General features: G+C 38.9%; 2 protein-coding genes across 16 annotated transcripts in view; one reads left to right on the top strand and one right to left on the bottom strand.

Annotated features, from left to right (window-relative positions):
• ZNF829 (zinc finger protein 829) overlaps positions 1 to 22,139 on the bottom strand; it is a 28,129-nt gene extending 5,990 nt beyond the window's left edge. The window contains exons 1-5 of one of the 16 annotated variants that reach the window (XR_008293517.1): positions 21,905 to 22,042; positions 21,252 to 21,320; positions 11,202 to 11,328; positions 10,809 to 11,088; positions 10,079 to 10,093 (exon numbers count right to left, since the gene is read on the bottom strand). Coding sequence is in view for 11 of the 16 variants with exons in the window: in XM_027044799.2 (XP_026900600.1) it covers positions 10,809 to 10,904; positions 11,202 to 11,328; positions 21,252 to 21,320; positions 21,566 to 21,583 (310 nt within the window). In the remaining 5 variants the exon portion in view is untranslated. The other 15 variants (XM_015071954.3, XM_053210249.1, XM_027044805.2 and 12 more) reach the window with 15 other exon arrangements.
• Positions 1 to 22,143, top strand: part of ZNF568 (zinc finger protein 568) — a 154,372-nt gene that overhangs the window by 47,524 nt on the left and 84,705 nt on the right.

The raw sequence follows: 22,143 nt of genomic DNA, 5'->3' as shown, positions 1-22,143 counted from the left end.
TAATGAAAGTAAAAGTCCCTTCTGATGGGAAAATTATGCACAAGGGAAAAGACCAAATTACCAAAAGTGGGCAGTCCTCAGTATATTAACCCAACCAGATCATCCTAAAGTAAACAAGACCCAATCCCTACTACACAGAAGTTCCAATCATCTTTTCAGTATGTCATACTTAAAAATGAGCAGTAAGCCATTGTTTATAAGACATTTGAGAAATGTTTTTCAACATGAAAAGGAGCCTAAAACAGAACAAAGTATCTGTGAGGGAACAATCAATGCAAGGAATAGAAGAAAAGGTCAAAACATATAATGAATAACCTCAGAGAGATAAGAGAATTAAACAGGCATAAGATGCTAAACAAAGGAACACAAAGGAACACTAACATATATACACACAAAGTTCTTAGAAATCAAAAATATAATCATGAAAAAGTATTTTTAAAAACCCCAAAATTCCTCTCTAAATTCTGTGCACAAAATTCTGGCTTCCTTTCTCAATTGACCTTGGAGAAATTACAGAGAATTTGGTTTTGTGGAACTGAGGCAAATTATGAAATATCTTAGGGAGACTGAAGACTTATACAAACTTGTGTGTGTTTGAGGATGGAGCTACTTGCCTAGATAGATGGTAACAGGAGGCAAGGAGAGGCTAGCCTGGTAGTAAAGTCTTTAAACTCTGATTTAGCCTTTCCCTGAACTTCCTTGGGACCACAGCAGCCTATGTCTTTACCACAGGAATTGATGGCAACTCTGCTCAAGTTGCTGAATAAGTAGGATAACCTAATGGCAAAGAAAAATACCTGTGGATAGAAGAATATGGCTGATCACCTGCTCTTAGGCGTATGCTCCTCTACCTCCTAAGCTATTAAAACCCCCAGAGCAGGGCACCTGGGTGGCTCAGTCAGTTGGGAGTCCAACTTCAGCTCAGGTCATGGTCTCACTGCTTGTGGGTTCAAGCCCCATGTCGGGCTCTGCGCTGACAGCTCAGAGCCTGAAGCCTGCTTCAGATTCTGTGTCTCCCCCTCTCTCTGCCCCTCCCATGCTTGTGCGCTCTCTCTCTCTCTCTCTCTCTCTCTCTCTCTCTCTCTCTCAATAATGAATAAATGTTAACAAAAAAAAAAACTTAAAGAAAAAAAACCCAAGAGCTGGTGGATTACAAAAGGGAAAGCATACTCTTCTGTAGATGCTGCTGCTTTGTAAATGTTGAAAGATCAAACCCTGATAAGAAGAATTACCTAGAGGAGCAGTAGCAAATAAAAGTTATCACCAGTGAACCCTTAGGTCTTAGGGCTCATCATCCTGAGCTTATCTCCACCCACTTCTTATATCTACCTAGAGGGACACAGACCTGGGTCAACCTCTTGGCCCTACCCCAGGCACACTGCCAGACAAGGTGATTGATAATCTCTTGGGAACATGGACTCACAGGTCAAAATGGCCATACAACAGAGGGTACAACTGTTGTTGAAATAAGACTAACACTACCATGATCATCTTTGACAGATACAGAAAAAGTATAGGATGTGGCCAAGACCTATTTATGATAACTCTGAGCAAATCAGCCCTGCAAAGTAATAGCTGTAACTTGGTAAAAGTTATGAAAGAGAGAGGGAGACACAGAACTTGAAGCAGGCTCCAGGCTCTGAGCTGTCAGCACAGAGCCCAATGTGGGGCTCAAACCCACGAACCACGAGATCATGACCTGAGCCAAAGTTGGACGCTCAACCAACTGGGCCACCCAGGCACCCCTGAAGAAACTTCAGATATGGTCCCATTAGATCAGGAAAAAGAAATGTTACCACTACCAATGTTACCAATTAAGGCAGCCCCAGCTATTATTATAAGCAAAGAAATAATAAGTATGAGGATTAGAAGTGATAAATCTAATAATATGATGATCTAACTAGAAAAACCTTAATATGATGATGATCTAACTAGAAAAATCAAGAGAATAAAAAACTGCCAGACATTAAAGATCAACTTATAAAAATTAATAGTATTTTGAGTAACATCAGCAAGATGATGGAATAATAAGTGCTAGATTCTCCTGACCCCCATAATAAACACATCAACTCAATACCAATACATAGATAAGCTCCCTTTGTGAGAAATCAAGAAACTAAGAGAATCCTACATACTAGGCAAGTGTGAAGCCAGACATATTAAAACTAGTAGGAAAACTGGAGAAACCCTCTCTCACCATGATCCCCGTACTGGCATAGCACCATAAAACTGGGAGGAAACCTCCAGCTTCCAACTTCTCCCTGAATACAAAAAAAAGTTGGAATGCAGTCAATGACTCAACTTTTCTAAGTGATGCCTAACTGACCATTCTGGAGCCTTGATTAGACCTGTTATACCCTAGACTCCTGAGGACTACAGAGAACAAAAGCACTGGTTTGAACTAGTATGCAGGCACTCACCACAGCTCCTTTCCCTGCTCGATACAGAGTGAATGGGAGAGAAACTTCAGCTCTCAGCTTCTCCCTGGGGAAGGTAAGAGGTGGACCGTGTGTCAAACATTCCAACTTTTCTGGGGTTTGACTAAGGTACTGGCTTCTATCTCACCAGTCTTGGAGTGCTGATGGAACCCAGCAGATTCAAGATGTCTGAGAGCCACCAAGAATTAAGAAGGTAGTTTGAACTAGTATACAAACTTATCATAGCTCCTCCTCCTGGCCTAGTGCAGAACGAATGGATAGAAAACACTAGCTCCCACCATCTCCTTGAAGATGAGAAGAGTTGGACAATGCAACAATTTTCTAACTTCTCTGGGAGCTACCCAAGGTACTGACTTCAATCTCACCTATCTCAGAGTGCAGATGGGACCTGGCATACAGTGGGCCCCTGGGACTACAGAAAACAAAGGGGGCAATTTGAACTAGCATGGAGGCACCACAGCTCTTCTCCTAGTTTAGTACACAGTGAGTGGGAGAAAAAACAAAGCTCCCAGTTTTCAAATGCTCCAAATTTTGGGGGATTACTTAGGGCCTGGCTTCTGTCTTGGAGCTGATGGAACCGGGCATATTCTAGACACCTGGGAGCCATTGAGAACAAAGATGGGGATTTGAACCATCTTTGCATGTAACACCTGCATGTAAACATTTGCCATAGCCCTTCCCCCCATTCCAGAGCAAAGCTAGCAGGCAAAACACTCCAGCTCCCACATTTTCTCTGGAGAGGGAAAGAAACTGGACCACACATCCAATGTTCTAATTTCTTTAGATGCTACATGAGGAATTGGTGCTTGTTTCAGAGCACTGATGGGACCTGGCATACTCTAGACACCTGGGGGTCGCTAATAAAGACAGTGGTTTGGATTAGCATAAAAGTTTGAGAGGCTGACAGAAGCTCTGACTGGTGAAGGTCTTCTCTTGTATGAGGCTAATACATAATAAATGGGACAAGTGGCATTTTTTTAAACATGTAGATATCAACACAAAGAATCAAGGAAAATGAAGAAACAGGGAAACACAATCCAAACAAAGAAACAAAGCTCCAGAAAATTACCCTAATGAAATATAAGTAGAGGAATTACCTGACAGGGAATTTTAAATAAACATCATAAAAATGATCAATGAGCTCAGGAGAACAATGTATGAGGAAAGTGAGAATTCCAATGAGACAAAGTATGAGAAATAATAAGAAAATCCTGGAGCTGAAGAATGTAAAAACTGAACTGAAAATTTTAATAGATGTAGTCAACAACAGACTAGAGCAAACAGAAGAATCAGTGAACTCAAAGACACATTTTTTTGAAATTATCCAATCAAAGGAGCAGAAAGAAAAGAGAATAGAAAAGAGTAAAGAAAGCTTAAGGTTCTTATGAAACACCAAGGAATGGTCTAATATACACATTATGGGAATTCTAGAGGCAGAAGTGAGTAAGAACAAGAAAACTTACTCAAATTAGTAATGGATGAAAACTTCCCAAATCTGGGGAAGGAAACAGACATGCAGACTCAGGAAGTCAAAGTATTCCAAAAGAAATCCATACTGAGACACATTATGTCACACTGAGACATCATTATAATGTCTTTGTCAATAGTCAAAGGCAGGGGCGCCTGGGTGGCTCAGTCGGTTAAGCATCCAACTTCAGCTCAGGTCACGATCTCGCGGTCCGTGAGTTCAAGCCCTGCGTCGGGCTCTGGGCTGATGGCCCAGAGCCTGGAGCCTGCTTCCGATTCTGTGTCTCCCTCTCTCTCTGCCCCTTCCCCGTTCATGCTCTGTCTCTCTCTGTCTCAAAAATAAATAAATGTTAAAAAAAAAATTTTTTTTTTAAATAGTCAAAGGCAAAAGGGGCACCTAGCTGGCTCAGTTGGAAGAGCATACGACTCTTGATCTCAGGGTCATGAGTTGGAGTCCCATGTTATGTGTAGAGATTAAAATAAATAAAAACTTCAAAGTCAGGGGGACCTGGATGAAATTTAAGAAGACTAAAATCACACCAAGTATCTTTTCTGACTATGGTCAATGAAATTAGAAATCAACAGCAGAATGAAAACTGGAAAATTCACAAATATGTAGAAATTAAACAACACTTCTGAACAAGCGATAGGTCAACAAGAAATAGAGAAATTAGAAAATATCTTGAGAGACAAAAACAAGATGAAGAAAAAGTAGTAATGAAGAGGGAAGAGTATAGTCCTACATTAAAAAATAAGATCACTAATATATGACTTAATTTATGCCTCAAGGAACAAACTAAACCCAAAGTTGGCAGAAGGAAGAAAATGATAAAGATTACAGTGGATATAAATGAAATAGAATAGAAAAACAAGAAAGACCAATGAAATAGTTGGTTTATTGAAATAAATAAATAAAATTGATAAACTTTTAGACTAAGAAAAAAGAGGAGTCTCAAATAAATAAAATCAGAAATGAAAAAGGAGACACTATAACTAATGTTACAGAAATAAAAAGGACCATAAGAGGCTACTATGAATAATTATATACCATGAAACTGGATAACCTGGAAAAAATGGATAAATTCCTAGATACATATAACCTACCATGACTGAATCATGAAGATACAGCAAGTCTGAATATACCCATAACTAGTAAGAACACTGGCTCACAATAAAAAAAACTTTCAGGGCACCTGGGTGGCTCAGTCAGTTAAGCATCCAACTCTTGATTCCAGCTCAGGTCATGTCTCACGGTGGTGAGATCCAGCCCCAAGTTGGGATCCATGCTGAACCTGGAGCCTGCTTGAGATTCTCTTTCTCCCTCTCCCTCTGCCCCTCCCCTGCTCGTGCATGCAGCACACACTCTCTCTCTTTCCTCTTTCTCTCAAAAAAAATTCTCTCAACAAAGAAAAGCCCAGGACCAGATGGCTTCATTGGTGAAGTCTACTAAACATTTAAATAATAATAATGTCAACCTAGGGAGTGGGGGAGAGGTACCAATCCTAAAACTCCTACAAAAAAACTGAAAAGCAGGGAACACTTCCAAACTATTTTTGTTTTTGAGAGAAAGAGAAAGTGCACGTGTGCACACATGTAGCGGAGGGGCAGAGGGAGAGAGGCAGAATCCCAAGCAAGCTCCACTCTGGGGCTCACTCCCATGACCCTGAGATCATGACTTGACCTGAAATCAAGAGTCAGATGCTCAACCAAGTGAGCCACTAGGCTCAAAACTCATTTTATGGGGGTGCCTGGATGGCTCGGTTGGTTAAGCCTCCAACTTTGGCTCAGGTCATGATCTCACAGCTTGCAAATTTGAGCCTCACAATGGGCTCTGTGCTGACAGAGCCTGGAGCCTGCTTTGGATTGTGTCTCCCTCTCTCTCTCTGCCCCTCCCCTGCTCGCACTCTGTCTCTCTCAAAAATAAACATTAAAAAATATATTTTTTTAAATAAAGAGGAAAAAGAAAAACATTCATTTTATGAAGCCAGCATTACCCTCATGCCAAAGCCAGACATAGAAGCCATTAAAAAAAGAAACTGACAGGCCAATTCCTAATGAATATTGATGCAAAAATTCTCAAGAAAATACTACTAAACCGAATTCAACAGCACATTAAAAGGATCATACACCATGACCAAGTGGAATTTATTCCTGGGATGTAAAGATGATCCAACATACAAAAATCAATTAATGTGATACCTGAGACTGAAGGATAAAAATCAAATGATCATCTCAACAGATGCAAAAAACTAATTTGATAAAATTCAACACCCTTTCATTAAAAAACTCTCAGCAAACTACTAGAAGGATATTACCTCAACATAATGAAGATCATATATAAAAAGTACACACCTAATATTATATTCAATCATGCAAAACTGAATGCTTTTCCTCTAAGATCATGAAGGCAAAGATGCCCACTCTTGCCACTTCTATATCCGGCATATAGAAAACTATGAAGACTCCACATAAAAACTGTTAGAATTAATAAACAAATTAGGTTTTCAGTTTGCAGTTGCAGGAAATGAGTTGCAGGAAAAATGAGCTGTGATTCTTTACACTAACAATATTCTGAAAAGGAAATTAGAAAAACAATACTATTTATAATAGATTAAAAGGACTAATATACTTAGGAACGCACTTAACTAAGGAGGTGAGAGACTTGTACACTGAAAACTGTGAAACACTGATGGAAGAAATTAAAGATACACAAGATAAATGTTAAGATATTCTGTGTTCATGGACTGGGAAAATACTGTAAAAATGTCCATACTCCCCAAATTATCTACAGATTCAATGCAATCCCTGTAAAAATCCCAATGGCATTTTCTATAGTAATAGAAAAAACAATTCAATGAGCCAAAATAATCTTTAGACAGTACAACAAAGCTGGAGGCAACACATTTCCTGATTCCAAAATAGATTATAAAGCTGCAGCAGTTAAAACAGTATGGTACCGGCACAAAGACATTCATATAGCCAACAGAACAGAATAAATTCACGTATACACAATTAATATATAACAAACGTGCAAGACTACTAACAGAGAAGGGTAAGTCTTAACAAATGATGATGGGAGAAGCATCTGCTGGCTCAGTCAGTTAAGCATATGACTCTTGGTTTTGGCTCAGGTCATGATCTCAAGGTTTCATGAGTTCGAGCCCCATGTCCAGCTCTGTGCTGACAGTGTGGAGCCTGCTTGGGATTCTCTGTCTCCCTCTCTCTCTGCCTCTCTCCCACTTATACTCTGTCTCTCTCAAAATAAACTTAAAAAGAATGATGATGGGAAAATGGAACATCCACATGCAAAAAAAAGAAATTGGACTCTTACCTTATATCATACAGAAAAATCAACTCAAAATGTATTAAAGACTTAAATATAAGACCTGACATTGTAAAACTTCTACAAGAACACACAGGGGAAAAGTTTCATGACACTGGTCTTAGTGATGATTTCCGAATATGGCATCAAAAGCACAGGTAACAAAAGCAAAAATAGACATACAGGACTAGGACTACATCAAATTTAAAATCTTACACATAGCAAAGAATCAACAGAATGAAAAGACAATCTATGGAATGGGAGAAAACATTTGCTAACCATATATATGATAAGGGGTTAATATCTAAAATAGGTAGGAATAAAACCTAATAACCTAATTTAAAAAATTAGTAGGGTGCCTGGGTGGCTCAGTTGGCTAAGCATCCAAATTCAGCTCAGGTCATGATCTCATGGTTCATGAGTTCGAGCCGCAAATTTGGTTATGCTCTGACAGTGCAGAGCCTGCCTGGGATTCCCTATCTCCCTCTCTGCCCACCCCTGACTTGCTCACTTTCTCTCTCTCAAGATAAATAAACTTTAAAAATTAAGTAAGTAAATAAATAAGAACGTGAATAGAAGTTTCTCCAAAGAAACCATACAAATAGCCAAGAAGTAAATGAAAGATGCACAATATCGCTAATTATTACAGAAACATAAATCAAAACCATGATGAAACATTACCTATTATGGTTAGGACAGCTGTCATTAAAAAAAAGGGGGGGGCAAGTAACTGTTGGTGAGGATGCTAAGAAATTGGAACTCTTGTACACTACTGGTGGGAACGCAAAATGGTGTAGCCACTATGGAAAACAGTATGGAGGTTCTTCAAAAAATTAAAAATAGAACTATCATATGATCCATCAATCCCACTTCTGGGTATTTATCCAAAAGAATTGAAATCAAGATCTTGAAGAGATATTAGCACTCATGTGTTCATTGCAGCACTACTCATAATAGTCAAGATGAAAACAACCTAAATCCATAGATAGATGAGTGGATAAAGAAAATGTGGCATATATGTACAATGGAATATTATTCAGCCTTAAAAAGAAGGAAATCTTGCCATATGTGACAACATGGATGAACCTTGAAGACACTATGCTACATGAAATAAGGCAGTCACAGGACAAATACTGCATTATTTGACTTATATGAGGTATCTAAAAAGAGCAAAACTCATAGAAGCAAAGAGTAGAATGGTGGTTGCCAGGGGCTGGGCTGAGAGGGAAATGAGCAGTTGTTAATCAACAAGTATAAAGTTTTAACAATGCAAGGCAAATAAGTTCTAGAGATCTACTATATAATGCTGTGCCTATAGTTAACAATACTATACTATACACTTAAAAATCTGTTAAGAGGGTAGATCTCATGTTAAGTGATCTTATCACAATAAAATTTAAGAAGAAAGGGGGGGAAAAAGCAGTTGAAAAATTTATATCCTACAAGCAGCTTGAGGCTGCATACTGCTCCACGTTCTCATCTATTCATCTTCAGACTTAAATGTTTGTCCATGTTGCAGGTGTCATAATGGTATCCTACTGCAGTTTTAATTTGCATTTCCCTGATAACTAATAAAATTAAATTCATTTTACATGTTAAAGAAAAACTAATAGTATTTCTCTGCACCAACAATACTAATTAGAAAATTGTACACGCTCACAATAGCAATACAGCGTGTTTTACAAATTTAGAAAGTAACTGAACAAAAAACAAAAAATTGCTAGGAACAACAGATTGCAAATGATGTGTCTGGTTAAAAGACAGCCTGAAGGTTACAGATTTATTATCCTGTAGGACAATAACTAGTTTTTATATCCCAGTTAGTGATGTTATTCCTGCATTCTTTCTTTCCATGACAATATGAACTCCATTTCTCCCAAATAATGAACTAAATAAATCCTTCAAATGTGTTTATCATATATTTATGAAAGTCATATTAAACTTCTGAAAAGTTATAATTTTTTTTTTCAGTTTATTTATTTGAGAGAGAGACGGGGAGGGGGAGAGAGCACATACACACACGTGCAAGCAGGGTAAGGGCAGAGGCAGAGGGAGAGAGAGAATCCCAAGCAGGTTCCACACTCAGCCTGGAGCCCAATGTGGAACTCAATCTGACAACTGTGAGATCATGACCTGAGCCAATACCAAGTCAGATACTTAACCAACTGAGTCACCTAGGTGCCCTGAAAAGTTATATTTTTGAAAAGTTTTGAAAATGTTATACTCTGGGGGCACGTGGGTGGTTCTCAGTTGAGAGTCTGACTCTTGGTATTGGCTCAGGTCATGATCTCACAGTCTGTGGAGTTGAACCTTGGGTCAGGCTCCATGCTGACAGTGTAGAGCCTGCTTGGGTTCATTCTCTCTCTCTTTGTGCCCTTTCTCTGCTCATGCAGGTGTGTGTTCTCTCTCAAAATAAATAAATAAACATAAAAATAAAAAAGAAAATGTTATTCTCTTAAAATTTTGAAGATCCCACTGAGATGTCCAAATGGACTTAACCGCAGGATGCAATAAAGCATGTGACTTGAGAAGTATTCCTCATAGGCTATTTAAGTCCCAGGAGTCTTCCTTTCTTGGCTGTCTCAGTAAATCCCAAGCAGCAATACAATTCTACTTTCATTCACTTTCTCTCCACTACACCCTCCTTAGTGCGTCCTGGGCTTGTTTTGGGGCCAAATCCAGTTTGGTTCTGGTTTGTGTAAAGCTGGTACATTATAGTGATTAGGAATCTGATATTATGTTGGTATCTATATGGATAATGGACATCTGTTTCAGTTATCTGGGGATCCCTTCATTCTCTGTTGAGATGACAGAAGATCTGGATTGTTATCTTCCCTTTGAGTCTGTTTGTAATATCTTGTGCCTCCTAGAAAGGAAAAAAAATCTTGGGGGGGGGGGTGGGTGGCTGGGTGGCTCACTCAGTTAAACGTTCGACTCTTGGTTTCAGTTCATGATCTTACACTTTGTAAGATCAAGTCCTACATCAGACTCTGTGCTGACGGTACAGAGCCTGCTTAGGATTTTCTCTCTCTCCCTCTTTCTCTGCCTCTCCCCTGCTTACTACCTTTCTCTCAAAATAAATAAATAAACTTTAAAAAATTTAAAAAAAACCTCGATTTGTGAGTTCTTTAGTTCTTCATTAATGTATCTTGTGGCTAAATTGTAAAACTAAAGTTGTATCTATAACTTTTTTGTTATTTTTTCCTATAACATTTTTTGAGATATAATTGACATAAAAACTTTTACCTGACAAAAAAATAAGTTTTAAATACCTTCCTATTTCCAGAAGGTATTAATAAACTTAACTGTGAAGGCTCTTAAAGGAGTTCACACCAAGACCATATGCAACCAAAAAAAAAAATAAAATAAACTGCATTTTGTCAAAATTAAAAACTTTTGTGCTTCAAAGGACAAAATCAAGAGGGTGAAAACACACTCACTAAATGGGGGAAAATAGTCACAAATCATATACTGTTAAGAGACCTGTATTTAGAATATATAATTAACAGAAAACTTAATAATAAAAAGGCAGACAACCCAATTAAAACATGGATAAAATCATTACCCTACATCTCATTCACCTGAACAAAGGCCTCTCGTCAGCTCTCTTTCAACCATCCAGGGCTCTTTTCCTTGTTCCAATAAGGAAATCACAGCTGGCTTAGAATTGGAAAGTCCTGATCACAAGAAAAGACATGGGACATGGTTATGCTGTGGGTGTCCCAGAAATCAGATCCAGTCCCTTGGTGAGAAGAAAGAGATGCCACTGTAGGAAGGACCAAAGAAAGATGAAGGTGAAGCTTCAGCCCACTGGAGCTGCTCATTTCCAATTCTTCTATTCCATTCCAACTCAAACCATTCCTTAAGGAACAGGGAGCAGAAATTTAGCTGGCTACTTGGAACAAATAATTCACAATGGAAAAGGAGACATTCCTGAGGGCAGACTCTGAATTTTGGGGGATAGTTATCCTTACCCACTGAAACCAGGTTGCTGAAATTCTCCAACATCACTTCTTTGTATAAATTCATCTGACCAGAGTCCAGGCATTCCCATTCCTCCTGAGAGAAGTTTATAGAAACATCCCTGAACATCATTGATCCCTGAAACAACAAACACGCTTTCACAGTAGAAGAAGATAAGAAAAAGATGGTAGTAGGGATGGTGGTAGAGGGCTCTACAAAAAGGAACAGAGATTGTTAATCAAATTGAAGGGGCCAGAACTCTATTAGATCAGTAGAAAACATATGTCTCGTATACAGAGGGATATATCTAGGAACGTACAAGTAAAATTTTCCAATGACATGAAATAGCAAAAATGCAGCTCAATGCTTGATGCCTGGCTATAGTGAAATGTACGTAAATGTGAATTCCTTCTCTTCCCATATTTTCCTCTTAAGACCTCAAAGAAGGAACTATGTGATGAACTTTAAAACACTTTAAAGTTTCAGAATCAGGGAAAAAAAGAACTTTCTAAAATTTCCAGGAAGAAAAAAACCAGAATTTTCCAAAACTTCCAGGAAGAAAATATGGATTATAAAAAAAATTTTCAGGAATCAAAATCACAGTGGACTTTTAAAAAAAAATTTTAATGTTAATTTATTTTTGAGACAATGCAAGAGGCAGAGTACAAGCAGCAGAAGGGCAGACAGAGGGAGACACAGAATCCAAAGTGGGCTCCAGGCTCCAAGCTGTCAGCACAGAGCCCAACGCAGGGCTCGAACTCACAAGCCATTAGATTGTGACCTGAGCCGAAGTCAGACGCTTAACCAACTGAGCCACTCAGGTGCCCCAGAGTGGACTTTTAAAAAGCACCACTTGAAGTAAGAAAAAAAGTGACTCCTTTAATATTACAAAGGAAAATGAATTCTGGCCTTGAATTCTATACCCAGTCAAAGCTAAAGTGAAGATTATATACCAAGCAAGATTAAAAACCAAGCTAGTGTGAAGATTAAGTCAACACAATTATAGATTGGCAGGAAAAGACAAAATTATCTCCTATGTAGCTTTTCATTTTAGAACTTTAAAAATGTTTATTTATTTATTTTTGAGAGAGAATGGTGGGGGGAGGGGGGACAGAAAGAGGAGACAGAAAGAATCCCAAGCAGGCTCCATGCTGTCATCACAGGGCCTGATGCAGAGCTCGATCTCACAAACCATGAGATCATGACCTGAGCTGAAATCAACACTCAGACACTTAACCAACTGAGCTACCCAGATGCCCCTCTCCTATGCAGCTTTTTAAAAGAAGCTCCTGGCCTATGTGCTCCATCAGAACTGCAGAGTAAATTAAGAAAAAGAAAAATACTATATTCAGAAATTACAGAACATGAAAATACATGACAAAGTCCCAAGTATAACTGTGAAAGGCAAGTCATAGGACAATATCTGGCAGCAGAACTAGAGAGCAACATCTAAGAACAGGAGGATAGAGGACTATGGGAAACATGTCTCCAAAGAAAACTAAAGAACTAATGTTTGATCACATGGAAAATATTTTTGATAGGCAACTGAAAGCAATGTTGGTACATTTGGGGGAAAAATAGCAACACACATATGGAATGAGACAAATAAAGAAACAAAGCAGTTTACCCTAAGAAAACTGTAAAAGTTGTACTAAAAAGAATCTAGCCTCTAGTATACTACTTGGCTCAGATTAATAATATCTGTGAGGTGCTAATAACATGAATATCAATGATTTAAAGAAAAAATGTGTGGCACAAAAACACTCAGATCAATGGAACAGAATAGAGAACCCAGAAATGGACCCACAAACGTATGGCCAACTAATCTTTGACAAAGCAGGAAAGAATATCCAATGGAATAAAGACCGTCTCTTCAGCAAATGGTGCTGGGAAAACTGGACAGCAACATGCAGAAGAATGAACCTGGACCATTTTCTTACACCATACACAAAAGTAAACTCAAAATAGGTGAAAGACCTAAACGTAAGACAGGAAGCCATCAACATCCTCGAGGAGAAAGCAGGCAAAAACCTCTTTGACCTCGGCCACAGCAACTTCTTACTCAACATGTCTCCGGAGGCAAGGGAAACAAAAGCAAAAATGAACTATTGGGACCTCATCAAAATAAAAACCTTCTTCACAGCGAAGGAAACAATCAGCAAAACTAAAAGGCAACTGACAGAATGGGAGAAGATATTTGCAAACGACATATCAGATAAAAGGTTAACATCCAATATCTGTAGAGAGCTTATCAAACTTAACACCCAAAAAACAAATAATCCAGTGAAGAAATGGGCACAAGACATGAATAGACACTTCTCCAAAGAAGACATCCAGATGGCCAACTGACACATGAAAAAATGCTCAACATCACTCATCACCCAGGAAATACAAATCAAAACCACAATGACATACCACCTCACACCTGTCAGAATGGCTCACATTAACAACTCAGGCAAAAACAGATGTTGGCGAGGATGCAGAGAAAGAGGATCTCTTTTGCGCTGCTGGTGGGAATGCAAGCTGGTGCAGCCACTCTGGAAAACAGTATGGAGGTTCCTCAAAAAATTAAAAATAGAACTACCCTATGACCCAGCGATTGCACTGCTAGGTATTCATCCAGGGGATACAGGTATGCTGTTTCGAAGGGGCACCCAATGTTTATAGCAGCACTATCAGCAATAGCCAAAGTATGGAAAGAGCTCAAACATCCATCGATGGATGAATGGATAAAGATGTGGTGTATGTACATATATATATGTGTGTGTGTGTGTGTGTGTAGTGTGTATATACAGTGTGTATATATATATACACACACACACAATGGAGTATTACTCGGCAATCAAAAAGAATGAAATCTTGCCATTTGCAACTACGTGGATGGAACTAGAGGGTATTAGGCTAAGCAAAATTAGTCAGAGAAAGCCAAATATCATTACTTCACTCATATGAGGACTTAAAGACACAGAGGAACAAAAGGGAAGGGAAGCAAAAATAACATAAAAACAGGAAGGGGAACAAAACATAAGAGACTCTTAAATATGGAGAACAAACAGAGGGCTACTGGAGGGATTGTGGGAGGGGGGACAGGCTAAATGGGTAAGGGGCATTAAAGAATCTACTCCTGAAATCACCGTTGCACTATATGCTAACTAACTTGGATGTAAATTAAAAAAGAATACAATTCAGAAACAGCAAAATGTAGAGAGGCATAGGGCAAGGTATGGGAGGGAGAGCCATATCTGGAGAGGATCTTAAGGATTTTGCTTAACCAAATGGCTGAAATGAAAGGTTTTTCAGTAATATTAATATTGCCATAAATTTTGCCACCAGTAAAATTATAAAAATTAAAGAATATATGTTAGTAGGGAATAATTTTTTTTTAATATTTATTTTGAGAGAGAGCACGTGCATGCAGTGGTGTGGGGGGAGAAAGAATCCCAAACAGGCTCTGGTCTGCTAGCACAGAACCCAACTTGGTGCTAGGTACCACGAACCGCAAGATCATGACCTGAGCTGAAATCAAGAGTCACTCAACTGACTTAGCCATCCAGGCACCCCAATAGGGAGTCATTTAACAGTCATAAGAGAACTATAATTTTCAAGAAGTTTAAGTTATACTCTTCTCTAAGATAGTGATACCTTATTAATTTTTACTATGTTTATGTATTTTTAAAAAATTTTTTTTCAACGTTTTTTATTTATTTTTGGGACAGAGAGAGACAGAGCATGAACGGGGGAGGGGCAGAGAGAGAGGGAGACACAGAATCGGAAACAGGCTCCAGGCTCCGAGCCATCAGCCTAGAGCCCGACGCGGGGCTCCAACTCCCGGACCGCGAGATCGTGACCTGGCTGCAGTCGGACGCTTAACCGACTGCGCCACCCAGGCGCCCCTATGTTTATGTATTTTTGAGAGAGAGCAAGCAGGGGAGGGGCAGAAAGAGAGGGAGACAGAGGATCTGAAGCAGGCTTCATGCTGACAGCAAAGAGCCCAACTTGGGGCTCAACCTCATAAACCATGAGATCCTGACCTGAGCTGAAGTTGGACATTTAACTGACTGAGCCACCCAGGTGCCCTAAGATAGTGATATTTTAAATTAACATTTAACCAATTTTGCGTTTTAAAAATTCAAGGATTTTTTAAATGTTTATTACAATTTTTGAGAGAGTGTGAGCAGGGGAGGGGCAGAGAGAAAGGGAGGACAGAGGGTTCAAATGGGCTCTGTGCTGACAGCAGAGAACACGATGTGGGGCTCAAACCCACGAACTGTGAGATCATGACCTGAGCTGAAGTTGGACACAACCTGACCCAGCCAGGCACCCCAAAATTCAAGAAATTTTAAGACTTAGTGAAAAATGGCAGGGCTTTGTCACTCCCCTCAGGTGGGACCCTCAATTTTTTTTGTTTCTCTTGTTTTTTTCTATATTTCTAATTAATATTCCTGCGTTCCTATTTTTAATAGATGTTTTCTGGGGATTTTGAGGTAATTGTGGATTGACTTTCCCATATCACATTCCTTGTTTCCTGGTCCTGCAAAAGAGTTGTATCACAGTTTTTCTTTATTTTTTAAATCTTTTTCTATAATTTATTTTTTATAATTTACATCCAAGTTAGTTAGCATATATTGCAACAATGATTTCAGGGTAGATTCTTTAATGCCCCTTACCCATTTAGCTCATCCCCCCACCCACAACCCCTCCAGCAACCCTGTTTGTTCTCTATATTTAAGAGTCTTTTATATTTTGTCCCCTTTCCTGTTTTTATATTATTTTTGCTTCCCTTCCCTTATGTTCATCTGTTTTGTATCTTAAAGTCTTCATATGAGTGAAGTCATGATATTTGTCCTTCTCTGACTAGTTTCGCTTAGCATAATACCCTCTAGTTCTATCCATGTAGTTGCAAGAGGCAAGATTTCATTTTTTTTTTTACATTTATTTATTTGTAGAGACAGAGAGAGACAGAGCATGAGTGGGGGAGGGGAAAAGAGAGAATGAGACACAGAATCTGAAGCAGGCTCCAGGCTCTAAGCGTTCAGCAGAGTTCAATGTGGGGCTCAAACCCACAAACCGTGAGATCGTGACCCGAGCCGATGCCAGATGCTCAACCAAATGAGCCACCCAGGCGCCCCTGGATTTCATTCTTTTTGATTGCCGAGTAATACTCCATTGTGTGTGTGTGTGTGTGTGTGTGTGTATATATATACACACTATACATATACACATACACACACACTAGATACATATACACACTATATATATATATATATATACACGCTATATATATATATATATACACACACACACACACACACACACACATATATATATATACATACACCACATCTTTATCCATTCATCCATCGATGGATGTTTGAGCTCTTTCCATACTTTGGCTATTGCTGATAGTGCTGCTATAAACATTGGGTGCCCCTTCGAAACAGCATACCTGTATCCCTTGGATAAATACCTAGCAGTGCAATCGCTGGGTCATAGGGTAGTTCTATTTTTAATTTTTTGAGGAACCTCCATACTGTTTTCCAGAGTGGCTGCACCAGCTTGCATTCCCACCAGCAGCGCAAAAGAGATCCTCTTTCTCTGCATCCTCGCCAACATCTGTTTTTGCCTGAGTTGTTAATGTGAGCCATTCTGACAGGTGTGAGGTGGTATGTCATTGTGGTTTTGATTTGTATTTCCTGGGTGATGAGTGATGTTGAGCATTTTTTCATGTGTCAGTTGGCCATCTGGATGTCTTCTTTGGAGAAGTGTCTATTCATGTCTTGTGCCCATTTCTTCACTGGATTATTTGTTTTTTGGGTGTTAAGTTTGATAAGCTCTCTACAGATATTGGATGTTAACCTTTTATCTGATATGTCGTTTGCAAATATCTTCTCCCATTCTGTCAGTTGCCTTTTAGTTTTGCTGATTGTTTCCTTCGCTGTGAAGAAGGTTTTTATTTTGATGAGGTCCCAATAGTTCATTTTTGCTTTTGTTTCCCTTGCCTCCGGAGACATGTTGAGTAAGAAGTTGCTGTGGCCGAGGTCAAAGAGGTTTTTGCCTGCTTTCTCCTCGAGGATGTTGATGGCTTCCTGTCTTTCACCTATTTTGAGTTTACTTTTGTGTATGGTGTAAGAAAATGGTCCAGGTTCATTCTTCTGCATGTTGCTGTCCAGTTTTCCCAGCACCATTTGCTGAAGAGACGGTCTTTATTCCATTGGATATTCTTTCCTGCTTTGTCAAAGATTAGTTGGCCATACGTTTGTGGGTCCATTTCTGGGTTCTCTATTCTGTTCCATTGATCTGAGTGTCTGTTTTATGCCAGTACCATACTGTCTTGAGGATTACAGCTTTGTAATACAGCTTGAAGTCTGGGATTGTGATGCCTCCTACTAGACTATATTCTTTATAATAAAACTTTGGTCATAAATATAATACTTTGCTGACTTCTATGAATCATTCTAATCAATTACTGTACCTGAGTGAGGATCATGGGAATGTCTCAATTTGTGGTCTGCTGGGCAGAAGTGCAGTGCCTTGGGGATACCCAAGACTTGGAGCTGCTATCTGAAATAGGGCAGTCTTGTAAGACTGAGCCTCTAAACCTGTGGGGTTCTGTGTTAACTCTGGGTAATTAGTGTCAGAATTCAATTAAATTGTAGGACACTCAGTTGGTGTCCAAAAACTGGCGGTTATTGGAAAATGATACACATTTCCATCCTATAGGAGAATTTAGGTTATTTCTCTTTCATCTTAGACCAACCAAGGGGGGTCCTTTAGACTCCAGGATCCAAAATGGAATGATGAGACTGTTTAGAAGAATTTTTGTTGTGTTTTCTAGAGTTTAGAGGGCAAAGACTGTTTTGGACCAGATGTAGACCCAATGGAGGGACAATGTGTCTCCCAACAAAGCAGTAGATCACAGACTGCCCAAGTATAAGACAGGTATTATTAAGCAGCCATTTCAAGGAGATGTGTTGCCCACATCACAGGGAAGTACAATTAGAGATTTCCAGCAGGAATTTCTCCCAAAATCCCACAAAAGTACCCCATAGAAAATGAGTCAGTGCTAAACATCCATAAAAGGAAGAGACACCAAGATCAAAACAATAGCACCACTCAAGTAAGACTTTTCTCCTTACCTCCTCTTCCCTACCCATTGCAACCTCATAGGAGCCAGAAACTGCCTACTGGGTGGGAGAAAAGAAATTTAGGTTAAAGAAACGAAGAAGTTTAGCGTATGCCCTTTTTCACACTGTAAGCTTCTAGCTTACAGCAAGGCTGAACTCAAAGAAAAGGCTTTAAATGAAACTTACATATTATTACATTCAACTGGAGATTGTAATTAGCAAAGTGAGACTGACCTTGTCTAAAAACAACTTGGTAAAGGATACCAAGGAGTGATCAAATCAATTACAGGGACTGCACAAGTTTTTGACCAGGGCAACAACAACAACAAAAATTAGCACACAGAGACAGTTGAGAGTAGAAATTATGAAAAAAGAATTATTTTGCTTACTTCCTACGGAGTCCTGCTTATTTCAAAGTTATGGTTATAAACTGATTTGGTTTTCCAGGTACACATTCATATCATCTGCATAGTGATAATCTTATATCCTCTTTTCTAATTTTTAACCTACTTTTTTCTCTTGTTAAAGTGCTTTGGTTAATAACAAGAGAACAACGTTAAATAACACTGGTGATGGTGTATATCCTTGTCTTTTTTCTGATTTTACTAGGAATAGTTCAAATATTTCCTGATTAAACATTAGATTAAAAAAATAAGGGTGCCTGTCTGGCTTAGTCAGTACAGCATGCAACTATTGATCTGGGGGTTGTAGGTTCAAGCCCCACATTGGGTGTAGAAATTACTTAAAAATAAAATCTTAAAAAAAAATTATCTTTCTGTATTATTCTACCACCCTAGAGTTATTCCCATTAATAATGGGCAACAATTCCCATTAATAATGGGCAACAATCTTCACTATAGCAAGCATAATTAGAGGCTGATGGGAGAGGGTAACCTGATATTCTGGGTTTTGGCACAGGAGAATGGATTGAAAATACTCAGCCATCTTCTAAAGAAACTCAGATAGAAAGGTCTTAAACTGAATAGATTTTGGGCAATGGATTCTTAACCTGATTTCCTTTGCCTCTGTACCAAACACACATATTTAAAAAATTGAGAGTAGACCCACCTAGTTCCAAATTTATACTTCAAAAAAACTCTACATACTGAGTTCTCTACTTCAGTACATCCTAATTTTCACATAAGAGAATCATAAGGTGAATGGATAGCCTTATGATTTATAGAGTTCCCCAAGATTAGAAGTGTTAAAATACAACAGAATAAACATATTTTTACTACCAGCTGGGGAAAGGATCCTAAAACTCTAGCTATCTGACATGCCCTCCACCCCTCCTGAGACCAGGCAAGGTTTTTTTGCTTAACAGTGCTTTGATTTGAACTATATGTAACAACTCTCAAAACCAGAAAGAGATTAAGAGACAAAAAAAAGGTAATGATAAGAAATTTCAACCTAAGTTTAATTAGAGCCTGAGAAGGGAGAAGAAAGAGATAATAAGGCAGGGGCAATCTTTGAAGGTGGCTGAGAATTTTCTTAATAAACTAATAAAAATCACCTATTCACAAATTCAAAAAATGCTACAAATTCCAAGCAGATACAAGTTTTAAAAGGCACATTTAGACACATTATACTAAAATTACAGAAAACCAAAAACTGGGAGAAAGTCTTAAAAACAGCCAGAGGAAGAAAAGCCAAAATACCTTCAAAGGAGAGAAAAGCTAGAATAATTAAGACTGTGATATTGTGATAGAGCAAAAGAACAAGGAGGACAAACAGTGTATGTCCCATGTACATAAGAACACTGGATATTTATATATATTTGGATATATCTGAAACGAGAACATAATGGACTAATATATGGTACTGAGAGAGCTAGAGAAGAATTCATAAGGGGGAAAAGAACCACAGGCTCCACTTTATGCCATATACAAAAGCCAGAGGTGCATTAAATGTATAAATAGGAGAGGCAAAACCTTTTTTTAAAGATTTTACACCCAACTCACAGCCCCAAGATCGAGAGCCACACATCCCACTGACTAAGCCAGCCAGGCACCCCAGAAAGGCAAAGCTTATAGCTTTAAGCATAAATATAAAAGAATATTTGCATAACCTTGGGACAAGAAAGGATTTCTTAAAATACAAAAAGTACCAACCATAAAGAAAAAAATTGTTAAATTTGACTATGTTAAAGTTAGGACTTCTTTTCATAAAACCACCTTAAAGGAAGTGCTAAAACAATCTAAATAGTAGTAAAATATAATCAATGAAGGACCCATATCCACATTATATGAAGAACTCCTATGAATCAACAAGACAATCCAAGAGCAAAAATAGGTAAAAGATTCTAATCAGGCAGGTCACAAAAGAAGAAACCCTAATAACCAATAAACATATGAAACAGTGTTTCATCTCATTATTAATCATGGGAGTCCAATTTCAAATCTGTGTGTGTATGTGTAAATATTTAAAGATTTCAAAGTCTGACATAACTGATCTGAAAAAAAAGGACCAGAACTCATTCAAAGAAATAAATATCTTTGAAAAATAGTATTCACAAAGACAATCTGACAACACAGGAGAATGACACTTTTTAGTGAAAATGTAGGACATAATATGGTAAATGAAGTATAATTTGATTTTGTAAAAATAATAAAAATTCATCAAAATATTAACTAGTTATTTGAGTGATTACATTTTATTTTTTCTTGGTAATTCTGTTGTTTTCAAAATCTCTACAGTAATCATGCTTTTATTTTAAAATCATAATATTGAATTTATAAAGAAGAAAACAACAAACACAAGTAGAGCCATTTTCCAAATAAGTGAACATTAAGTATTTGGTGCTGTTGGGCTTTAATACCAGGCTGGACTATCTTTTCCTCTAATAGGGAAATTACAGCGATTTATAATCAAATGGCATAACTTTATTAAACATTTAACTTTCAAAAGAAAGAAAGCAAAGAGGAAACCTCAACACACCTTGGACATTGCTTGCAGAAGTTCATTTTGCATTCTTTCCTTCTCTTCTGCACCTGGATAAGGGTAGAACTGAGAGAGGAAAAATTGTAAAACACCAGGTTTTCCTTGTTTCCCAAACTAGTCTGGTCAGAGGTCAGCCCAAGCCCCAGCCCCAGCACCCAACACACAGGGAATGGAGATCAGAGGAGAATAAGGCATCCTGCCCAACCCCGGTGTGTCAGGAAAAAGCTGAGGTCACTGCTGTCAAGGGACTATAATCTGACTAAACTTCACAGAGGTTCCCCGGGGACAGAGTTCTGGAGTTACAATCTTACACATGGAAGGAGCCCCATAACCAGACACACTGCCGCCACACACTGGGCATGGTCATACTTAAATCAATGGGATACGCAGCCCACAGCCGCACACACAGAGCCACACAGGGTAACACTGTTATAATCACATTCCCATCACTGAACACGTAACAGTTACTCTCGTACAGTCGCAGGGTCACAGTCATACATCACCACAGGGACACACGCAGCAGCAACCCCACAATGATAGACAACTGATATCTGCACACAGGTCTCAGTGTCACAATCTCACAGACGATCCCACAACCTCCCCTTTTCATGCAGCTCCGCTCGCACAGACAGAAGGACCCAATTCCGTACCTGCCTCCGGTCTCCTCAACTTAGGCCTTTCGGGTCTCCCGGGGTTGCAACCTGCATAGCCGAGCCTGTTCCCCCGGGACCCACGGACCCTCACCTCATGGATCTAACGGTCCCGCCAGACGTGACGAAACGTTCGAGTTCCTGCGAGAAGAGCGACCGGCCACCCGGCCCTCTGGGAAATGTGGTCCAAAGGTGGACCCACAGCCAATTCCTCTCGGCGCCCTGCCTGGCCCCTCCCG

This window comes from Acinonyx jubatus, chromosome E2 (assembly GCF_027475565.1).
Source record: "Acinonyx jubatus isolate Ajub_Pintada_27869175 chromosome E2, VMU_Ajub_asm_v1.0, whole genome shotgun sequence".
Lineage (NCBI taxonomy): Eukaryota > Metazoa > Chordata > Mammalia > Carnivora > Felidae > Acinonyx > Acinonyx jubatus.
Note: the sequence above shows the minus strand (reverse complement) of the source record. Positions and strands in the feature narration are given on the sequence as shown.